The following is a 10,918-nucleotide window of genomic DNA, read 5'->3' on the forward strand; positions in this document are numbered from 1 at the left end:
CATCTGTGATCTATTCAAATGTGAATTGGATAGCAATGTTAGATTGCATAACATGTTAATATGTACTGTTAATCTGTTTTCTGTTTTCTGTTCTCCCAAAAGTTTGATTACAAACCCTTGGCTGTCTGAGCACTGTTAATCTGTTTTCTGTATCTTCCAATCTGTTTTCTGTTATCTTCCAATCTGTTTTCTGTTACAAACCCTTGAAAACCAAATTGTATATATCATAATGATATATACCTATAACAGATTTGTGACACACACTTCCCAAAAACTGCCCATCTAAACCATTCTTAGATTCTGGAAGTTGGCCTGCTTTCCCTTTGGCAAATTCCAGTAAATTTGAGAGATTATTTTGGGAGCTCTCGTTTAGGATCAATAGCCCTTGATTTTGCAAGCAGCAGATCCGTGTCCACATCTCCTTATCTAGCTTAAGGGTCAAAGCACCATGTGTATATTCTCATGCCTAAGAGAATCAACTTCAAGCTTTGTATTATTTTTTTTTGAATGATTTATGGTTACATAAGTTTTAAATTGTGTGGCTTTTGAGACTGTTTTGATTTGAGCATGAAAGAAATTTGGTTTGAATTTTAGGGTTTTTGTAGAGCAGTGGGTATTTTAGGGTATTTGGTTTGAAATTGGTTTGAATTTATGAAAGGAATGAAGCTTGTTTGTAACCTAACCCTAGTTTTGTTTTCATTCACAGTTGTTTTGCATTTCTGCTGCTGTGCGCTTTGAAAGTATCGGAAATTTTGCTTAAATGGAGGTAAATTGCTTCTAACCCTATTTTTGTTTTGTTTTGAGTTAATATGTAATATGTAATCTGTTTTGTTTTAATATTTAATATGTAATCTGTTTTGTTTTAATATGTAATCTGTAATCTGCTGTTGTATTCTGTAATCTGTTTTATTGATTCTGTGTGTGTTTTAAATCTGTTTTGACTTTTTTTAAATCTGTTTTTTTGGATAATATACATGTTGTAATCTGTTTATGGATATGAAAGTCTGTTTTCACAGTTGAAATCTGTTTTCACAGTTGAAATCTGTTTGTTTGGATAATATATATGTTTTAATGCATTTATGGATAGAATATATGTTGAAATCTGGTTTTTGGATAGAAAATTCTGTTTTGACTCTGTTTAAATTTGGTTCTTGGATAGGATATATGTTTAGGGAGTTGTATGGATAGGAAAATCTGTTTTGACAGTTTACATGTGTTTTTTATATTATAAGATATATGTTTTAATCTGTTTATGGATAGGAAAACTTTGTTTGACTGTGTTTAAATATATTTTTAATTTGTTTATGGATAGGAACCAGCTTCTATTGAGGCTCATTTGCCTGGGAATGATGATTCTATACCATGTAGTGATGCTGTTGTACCTCCAACAGCGTCACAAAATCCAACACCATCACCATTAGAACCTAGTACCGGGAAAAGGAAACCTTGTAAGAAGGAGAGTGATGTGTGGGAACACTTTGAAAAGTATGATTTGGTATCGGAGTTGAAAGGGGTAGATGGGAGTAAAAGAAAAGAAGTTGAAAAAAGGGCTAAGTGCAAGTATTGTAGTGCTACTTATGCTAGTGATACCAAGAAAAATGGGACTAGCAACATGTGGAAGCATCTAAACAAACAATGCTTGCATTATCCTTATAGGCACAAGGATAAGAACACACGGACGCTCGCATTTGATGCTTCCAAGGGTAATGCTCTTGTTTCTAGGAATTTTAACAAAGATGATTGTTTGGATGCTTGTATTAGGATGGTGGTTCGAGATGAGCTACCTTTTAGCTTTGTGGAGGGTGAAGGGTTTAGGGAATTTTGTAGTGTTGCATGCCCACAATTTAATCCACCCTCTCGTAGAACTCTTGGAAGAAGATTTCTAGAAATGTACACAAAAATGAAGGAGAAGTTGAAAGTTGACATTCGTTCACATAGAATATGCCTTACAACCGATACTTGGACATCGGTTCAAAATGTGAATTACATGGTGTTGACTGCCCACTTTGTGGATTCCGACTATAAAATGCACAAAAGGATCCTAAATTTTTGTGTAATTGATAGTCATAAGTGGGAGAGCATTGGGAAATTGCTTGAAAATTGTTTGATTGATTGGGGACATGAGAAGATACTCACAATTACTGCAGATAATGCAGCTGCCAATACTAAGGCAATTGAATATGTGAGGAAGAAAATAAATGGGTGGAAAGATTCGAATAGTGTGTTAGGAGGAGTTCACATGCATATGAGGTGTAGTGCTCATATAATCAACTTGATAGTTAAGGAGGGTTTGAAGAGATTAGAAAGCTCAATTGTGGCAATCCGTAATGCGGTCAAGTTTGTGAGGTCCTCACCTTCTCGGTTGAGTTACTTCAAAATGTGTGTTGAGACGGAAAAAATAGAGTGCAAGGGGTTGGTGGTGATGGATGTGCCCACTAGGTGGAACTCCACTTATTTGATGCTTGATGCGGCATTGAAATTTCGAAAAGCTTTTGATAGAATGGGGGATGATCCCGATTCTTCCTACTTAATGTACTTTAAGGAAGAGGAAGGAGATGACAAGAGAATTGAAGGCATTGAAGGAAGTGGGAAAGGGAAGGGAAAGTCTAAGACTAATAAGAGGGTGGGTCCACCTAGTGATGAAGATTGGGAAAAAGCCGTGACATTTGTGATGTTTTTGAAGACCTATGATGTTACTTTGAAAATTTCAGCTTCTTTGCATCCAACATCACACTCAACCTTCCATGACTTGCTTGCCATAGATGGGGAGATTCGGGAGTTGTATAGATATGATGTTACAATTCCTATTGAAGAACGGACAGCCATGGATACTCTTTTAAATGATATGGCAGCATCAATGAAGAAGAAATATGATAAATATTGGGGTGAACTTCATAAAGTGAACCCATTCTTGATGATAGGAGTTGTGATTGATCCCCGATTCAAGCTTCGCAATTTGAAGCACATCTTTGAAGAAATATTTGAAAATGATCCTACTTGTGATAGATTGGTGGCTCAAAAGACAAATGAGGTGAAACAACTTCTTATGAATATGTATGAAGTGTATAAGCCTAGTAGTAACAATATGGGTGCTACTAGTACTACCAATGAGAGTGGTGGTAGTACTAACAATGAAACCGACTCTTCTTTGGTTTTTGGAGGTCGTAAACGAAAAACCATGATGGAAAAGTGGAAAAAAATTCAACAAGAGAGTGAGAATGTGGTTATAACACATGAAGTGGATAGGTACTTGTTGGATCCACTTGAATCCATTGATGAGGAGTTTGATATACTAGGGTGGTGGAGAATAAATGGGCTCAAGTATCCTACTTTGGCATCAATTGCAAAGGATGTGCTTGCAATCCCTACTTCCACAATAGCTTCGGAGTCTTGTTTTAGCACAAGTGGGAGAGTGATTGACTCGTTTCGAAGCTCATTGTCTCCTAGGATGGTTGAGGCTTTGATTTGCTCTCAAAATTAGATAAGGTCCGAAGATATATCTTCATTGCAATATGTGCCAAGCATTGAGGAGATGGAGTTCTATGAATCAATTGAAATGGGTAATATTTTCATTTCTATAAGTATATTTGAATCCGATTATTTTCTTATTTTTATGTGTTCTAACTCAAATTGGTTTGATTTATTTTATTATATTTTGTAGAAATGGGGAGTAAAACATCCATGACAAATTTGAATAAGACTCTCCCTTTGTAGTGTGATTAAGATATGTTGGAAGGTATTTTTATTGCATCTTATTTTAATTATGATTTGTTGATGGTGAAACTTTGTGTTAATTCTTTTAAGTGTTGTGTAGGTTGCTTTGTGAAGGCTTTTGGAAGAATGGATGCAGCATATTTTTTGCAAGGATATTATCTCTATGTGTATTTTTGTGATGGGTTGTAATCTTTAATGTCATAAGTTTAATTTGGTTTGTGTATTATTTTTTGTAATGGTTTGTAAGAGATTATATTTCCTTTCCTTGGTTGGTTGGTTGAATGTGTGTATGTGAGATTTATTTAGTTTAGAAACTTAGATTGGAATGATGGATTTTTATAGCTTGAATGTACATAATTTCAGGTTTTGAAAGAGAAGTAAAAAGTGTTTTGGGCTTGTTCATAAGAATTTAATAGGTTTTGGCAATTTGACAACAAAAAAAGGGGTTTTGGCTGAAAGGGAACCAGATTTGGGCTTTGTTTTGCTAAAAAATATGAATTGGGCTTTTTTTGGGCTGAAAATAAATGAGATTTGGGCTTTTGAAAAATTGTAAAAATGGGCTCAAGCCCAAACCGATAAGAATCAGAACCGAACCGACGAACCGAGCCCATTTTCAGTTTGGCCCATTTTCGGGTTTCAGCTTGGACCCGAACCGAATCAAGAACCGAGCTCTCCTTCGGTTTGGCCCGCAGGTCGGCCAATATTTGACCCGACCCGAACCGTGCCCAGGCCTAATCTCATGCTTCATAAATTTCAACACCCATCTATCTACTACTCCACGTGATGCATAGATTTCTGGGTTTTTGTTATAATATACATAAGTTTAGCGTGTAAGTAACCAATCCCCCTCGGACTATATTTGAGGAATTAGATGCCTGTAAGGAATTGCGTTGCTTAACAAAGCAGATGGAGCCAAGTTTTAACAATGATGATAACATTCTTTCTCAAATGGGGATGTTACAGATCTACAACGTCAAAGAGCAATATGCAAAAGAAAGCTTTTCAAAGATAGAACTTCCTTTACTTGACTCTGTTTCTTCAGGTTGGAACTTAAGCTGTTAATTGTGTTAAAGTTTTACTGTTCTCCCATTCTGTCGTCGTCTCTCGGATTGAATAGGATAAAGACGAGATCGGGCTGTTGCCGCATGAGAGCTTTTTTGTGTTTAGGGGCGAGAAAATATCGTCTATGGGTTCGAGTAATTTGTCAAGACCGGGCGCTGTCAGCGATTGGAGTTTAGGGTAGGGAAATGAGGGGAAGAAGAAGGAGGCTGGGAGCCATAGTAGGATTGGGTTCAATGAGAATTTGGCAAGTGGGAGTTGGGTGATAATGGCAGTAACTTGGATGCTATGTTGACTGGTAGTGTACCCTTCGGATCCTATGTAACATGCTGGCGCCGTCGCGGCTACAGAACCGTGAATTCTCTGCTGAAGCTTTCAACTTCTTTCTTCCTGGTAATTGGGAGCATGCTCTCTTCCTGGTTGCAAGTTCTGTGCGGTTAAATCAAGTTTGGCAAACCATATAGCAATATAATGTCAATGCTCTTGTGCTGGGTTTGATTATTTTTAATCAAATTGGGACAAATAAGATTTTATAGAAATCAGTTTCATGTTCCCATACAATCGATTTGTTTGCGGACACAAAACGTACTTCCATACATACAAATAGGCTGAAACTAAATCCAAACCAGAGAAATGTAACTGGCGCCGTTGAATAACATGTGCTCCTCTTCCAATGTGGTTCTATCACTGACAACTGAAACTCAACTTTCAACAAGATCTCCAGTAAACCTTAACGCCGTTAAGGTTAGAGTTATTACATGAGGTTTGGAAATTTAAAATTTAAAAAAATTGATTCAAAAGTTTGATGACGTGTCTGTGATTGTTGATGGGATTTTGGTGAGCAGAACAAATGGATTCCATAACTTACGAGCCGCAAGAAGGAAAACAACAGTGAAGTTGTTTCAGTTCAGACCTGTTTATGAAATTTAATATTGATTTGTTCATTTTACTGAAATTTCAATATGGCTGCCTTGTAGAAGTATACATGCTCTGTAGGTGGGAATTATGTGCTTCTGCTTCTCAAGCACTCTGTTTGTGTTTGGATATCTAGATTGGTTTGGGTTTCCGTGGATTTGAAATCCAGTGGTGACGAAGCAAAGAATTCTCTTATGTGCAAAGGCTGGAAAAAAGGCGACTGACTTAACTTATATGGAGTGAGCCAAATTTACTACATAATTTTACGTAAAAACGACAACGACCTTAGCTGGCGACTTGGAGAAATCGTGGCTTGACTTACGACATGCAGCTTTCATTGTCACTGTCAATTATTTAACCACATCGATAGGGAACTTAGACACTTGGACTGTTTGTTTGGTCTTTCTCTCTGTGTGTACTAGGACCGTCTTGCTCTGTTAGTCTTTGACGTTAATCTTGATTCATTCTAAACCAGGAAATTGAAAGAGTAAAGCAGTTGATGTACTTGGACTCCGTCTTATGTATGACTTGGTCTTCCTGCCTTGGATGCCTTAGACTGTGTCTTGGTCTGTTTTTGTGTATATATATATATATATATATATATATATCCTTTTTATTGAGCTAGTATTTTTTGTATGTTGAATTGATTTGAACATCCAATCCAAAATCAATTGATAATTAATGACTGAAGAAGTTTTAGATCTTTTAGAGACTGACACAACTTTCATACTTCAACGTTAAATGCTCTTAATTTTGTGACACACTTTGAAAAAAATTATTATATAATTAACATCATCATGTGGTATAACAAATCATCTCAAATTACCATTTGATGATGTTCCTGTGACAACCAAAAATAATAATTCATAAGATCGTGGAAGTCAAAAAGAAAGTGTCGGATGATATGCGTAGTTCCTATATATATTACACCCTTTGGGAGCCATGCTCTTGTAAAAAGAAACAATAAATTAAGTCATGATGCTACTTTTGGAAGCATAAACTAAAAGTTCACTTTTGATTTCCATGACTCATGTTCAAGATGTTGAGATTATAGAACTTCATATTGGGGTTTTTTTTATACAAAAAAATTATAAAGAATTCATAATTGTCATTTATGAGACTTGAATATGTTAATTTTTTTTCTTCAAGTTTTTTGTTTGCATTTAAAATAAATTATTACGTAAATTCTAATTAATCAGACCTAACATACAATTTAACATAACGCGTCTTTGATTAACGAGATGCAGCTTGTGTACTAGTTTAGTATGGGACCAAATTGATGCAAGGAGTTGACTTGAGTTATCAGTGCAAGTTAGGAACTCACCAAAGTGTAGGGTTGTCGTGTCGTTGTGCTTCCTTTCTCTGCTTTCATTGTCACTGTCAATTTTTAACCAGATCGATCGGGAATTTGGACACTTGAAGTACTGTGTTTTAGTCTCTCTGCGCGTTCTTTGACTGTCTTAGTCTTTCATTCATTGAGATGAGAACATATCATCCACACCTTTCTATTATCTCAAAATGTAGAGGTGCACAAAGTTTACGCAAGATCCCAAACATGAAGACTTGGAGCTGACCAAGACAAAAAGAAAAACACAAAGACTTGGAAATTAATTAATATTGGAGAGTTTGAATATATATATAAAGCTTCCGTTCAGAGATCTCTTAATAATATTATATGCATAACTGATATTCAGGTTTCCTCTCTCAAAACCAAGCACAGGCTATAGCAAGCTATAACACTTTTCCTGTATCACTAGCTATATATCTGGCAATGGAAGAACTACATGCAGCAGCTTATATGCATACTATGACCGTGGCAATGAACATACTCGTCGTGTAGCATATGATTTCTTTCGATCCATGGATACAGACGGTGATGGCAGAATCAGCTACGCCGAGTTCAACGACTTCGTTCAACAAAGTGGATACTATTGGATCCTCCATAGTGACCCCAACTTGTTCGCTAAACTTGACCGCAATCGTGACGGTGGCCTAGATTTGCAGGAAGTACTTACGTTCTACTATATCATCAAAACAAGGTACATCACCTGCCAAGGCTGCCGAGCACACCTTTGTGGCTTGTATTTTACGTGCGTTGAGTGCTTTGATGGAGGAGCAGCTAATTATCATAATCATCATCAGTATCCAACGTATGACCTGTGTGCTGCTTGCTATGGTAATGCCAACTACATTCACCAGCACTCATACTTCTTGGATAACCACGTTTTGCTACGCTCCAAAAGAGGCCCTCCTCATGCTCCGCCAAATCTTGCCATGGTAATTGAATTACTAATTCTAACATCATATATAACATGTTTATTTATTTTGGAATGGAAGTATGGAATTGGAATTAGATCAACTGCCCTGCCAAGGTTTTTTTATTTAACAGAGGTTAATTTTGTTCTTTGGTATTTGGTATCATATATTTATTTCCCCGGTTGTTAGATGGTTTGATTTTCTGATTCGAATCATGTAGGCAGTCGCTGAACAGAATCCTCTGGTGAATATTACTAATAATTACTACGTCAATCAAGCTGCGCCTCAAATTCAAAGGGTGAGTTGAGCTTCCGATGCTTATTTGAATCTCGTACCCTCTGTCTACGTTGAGATGAAAATGCATTAATTCTTCCACTGAATATGCTTCATATATGCTTTTGCTTATATATGTTTTCGACTTTTCAGAATAGATGGTACCAAGCATTTCAAACATTAGAGACGGCTCTTTCTATTTCAGCTTTGGCTTCCAACTGCACAATTATGTGATGTTACAACAAAGGCCTCTCATAGTTGTCCTATTTTCTTTCCATGTTAGTAAAGTTTTGTTGTCGATTGTATTAAATACAAATTACAATAAGGAGTTGACTTGGGATGCGATGCAACTAGCCAACTAGCCAGGAAAGAGCTTTTAATTATTAAGTCCATCGTGAACCAACCTGTAGTCTCCTTGGACTTTGTCTTGGTCTTTCTGTCTTTGCCCTTTTCTTCTCCCCCACTGTAATATTATTCTCACAAGTGAGTTAATCATTATTTAAGACTATTTCTATGTGACTATCGCTTGTACTAAAAAAAAATTAAAGAGACTATCAAATTGTTTTTCACTAAATAATGTCGTAATTTTACGTTTTCTCGAATCTAAAGATATTGACATGTGAAGCAACACATCATTTGATGAACAAATTTAAAGACTCTAGCATTATTGTATACAATATTGATCGAGTACATATTAAGCTGTTAATTAGAATGTCAACCCAACAACAATTTGATTTTATTTAAACATAAAACTCGGTCAGTACTAAGATAGTACTTATATAATCCAAAATTACAAAAAAGAAAACCAAAGAACAGAAAAGCTGCCTATAGGCTTTAGCTGTACTGTTCTAACTTCTATATGGAAATGGAAGAACTACATGCAGCAGCCTTAGCCTACTATTCCAATGGTTCTCCCGAACTTCAGCGTCTGGCATGGTCTTTCTTCCAATCCATGGACACAAACAACGATGGCCGAATCAGCTCCTCAGAGTTTTATGAATTTCTGCAGCAAAGCGGCTACGGCTGGATTGTTAACGACCCCAGTTTCTTCACGAAACTAGATCGAAATGGCGACGGTGGCCTGGATTTCTACGAAGTGCTCACCTTCTACTACATCGTCAAAACGAGGAACATCTTGTGCCAAGGGTGTAGAGTGTACCTTTGTGGCTTGTATTTCACCTGCGTTGCTTGCTTTGATGTAGGAGCTGGCCATCATCAGGGCACCTATGATCTCTGTGCTGCCTGCTACGGCGTCAAGAATTTTTATCACCACCATACGTATTTCTTGGATAACCATGTCTTGCTGCGATCCAAAAGAGGCCTTCCTCCTTGTGCTAGCCCCGATCTCAACAAGGTGAAGTGCTTGTTTCGTTATTTGGATCATCGTTTGCTAATCACTTTTACGAGGGTGCTTAGCAAGATAATTGAGATGTGGTATATGTTAATGGTTCTTATCTAGAGTAATTGAGATGCGGTATACAATGTGCTTTTACGAAAGTAGCTAATTTAAGTTCCTATATGGTTGATTGATGTAGGCAATGACGCCAGTTCCACAGCCTCTGGTGATTTATAACAGTTACTACTTTCAAGCACCTGAAAGGGTGAGTGTCTTTTTCTTTGATTTCATGCTCATGTACCCCTTTCAATTTTAAAGGATTGAAAGGTGTATATTTTCACATTTCTTATTTAATTTTCTTTTGTTTTGTACATTTTTTTCAGAATAAATGGTTTCAAGCATATCGTCTCTTTGAGATTGCTGTTGCTGCTGCAAGTATTGCTGCCAATTGTACAATTATGTAATGTTATTACAAAAAGAGTGTAATGGATCGATGCCTATATTGGATCCCCGGAAAGTGGGAAGATATAGGAACAATCACCGATCATAGTTGGAGAATTGCGCGAGATCATCATTTCATGTTTTTTGTCACAAGTTCATACTTTAGAATTTTGTTTTTATTCAACAATACAAAAAACTCTCGGTCATAAGATTTGAACTGAAAAATGAGGTCACTGCCCTCAATCCCCTCTCCTTCTCTTTCCTTCTCCCTTTTACTCTTGCCTTGTTCTTCTCCGTGGTGGTTTGTTTGGGCTGTTGCCCTGTGTTGTGGAGGTTTCTTCCTCTGTTTGTGGGGTTTTGTTTGCTGCAAAAGGCTTGTGTCTTTTTGCTTCCCCACTCATGTGGGTGTTTGCTTGGCTGGGTCGGCGGTTGTTCTTTTGCTTTTGGTTGTCTATTTTGCACATTGGAGTTATAGATATAGAACTTATCATAAATATATATCGATCTCATTATTCATATGAATCGAACTTAAGATTCCTTCCAATTAAATGAAGACAAATAGCACTAGATCAAAGGCTAGTTGATGTTGCAAGCCTAGGATTAAGTAGTTCATAGAATCTCACTCAATTTCATAGCTTTCAATTTTTCCTTTTTTGGGAGGCAGCCAAGCTAGCCGTCATCCTAGAGCAAGATAAAGACACAGAATACAGAGAGAGAGAGAGAGAGAGAGAGAGAGGGGAAAGGGGCTATTTTCATCAACAATTGTAGTTGATGAATTCAAAAAATTTCATCAATGACTAATGCTCTCTAACAAAATAGAAAAATGGGTACCATTAGACACAAAAGATGATTATTAATTTTGTTTTGTATTAAAAAGGGATAATGGAAAATTTAGGACCAGAAATTGGGAGACTGGGTCACCCT

The 10,918-nt window shown here is 36.8% G+C and overlaps 2 protein-coding genes and 1 long non-coding RNA gene across 3 annotated transcripts; all 3 read left to right on the forward strand.

Moving 5' to 3' along the window:
• The first annotated feature begins 3,704 nt into the window (after nucleotides 1-3,704).
• On the forward strand, nucleotides 3,705-4,119 carry LOC117614543. Its single transcript, XR_004583886.1, has 2 exons — nucleotides 3,705-3,736; nucleotides 3,815-4,119. It is a non-coding gene; the product is annotated as an uncharacterized LOC117614543 (long non-coding RNA).
• A 3,429-nt stretch (nucleotides 4,120-7,548) lies between these two features.
• Nucleotides 7,549-8,736, forward strand: LOC117615806. The gene is made up of 3 exons (XM_034344966.1): nucleotides 7,549-7,965; nucleotides 8,165-8,242; nucleotides 8,371-8,736. Exons 1-3 carry the CDS (start codon nucleotides 7,549-7,551, stop codon nucleotides 8,449-8,451), a joined length of 576 nt encoding a protein of 191 aa, XP_034200857.1. The 3' UTR covers nucleotides 8,452-8,736.
• A 334-nt stretch (nucleotides 8,737-9,070) lies between these two features.
• Nucleotides 9,071-10,191, forward strand: LOC117614508. The gene is made up of 3 exons (XM_034343347.1): nucleotides 9,071-9,571; nucleotides 9,753-9,818; nucleotides 9,937-10,191. The coding sequence occupies exons 1-3, from the start codon at nucleotides 9,077-9,079 to the stop codon at nucleotides 10,015-10,017; spliced, it is 642 nt and encodes a 213-aa protein (XP_034199238.1). The 5' UTR covers nucleotides 9,071-9,076; the 3' UTR covers nucleotides 10,018-10,191.
• Nucleotides 10,192-10,918: the final 727 nt, after the last annotated feature.

Source organism: Prunus dulcis, chromosome 1 (genome assembly GCF_902201215.1).
Source record: "Prunus dulcis chromosome 1, ALMONDv2, whole genome shotgun sequence".
In the NCBI taxonomy this organism is placed as follows: Eukaryota; Viridiplantae; Streptophyta; class Magnoliopsida; order Rosales; family Rosaceae; genus Prunus; species Prunus dulcis.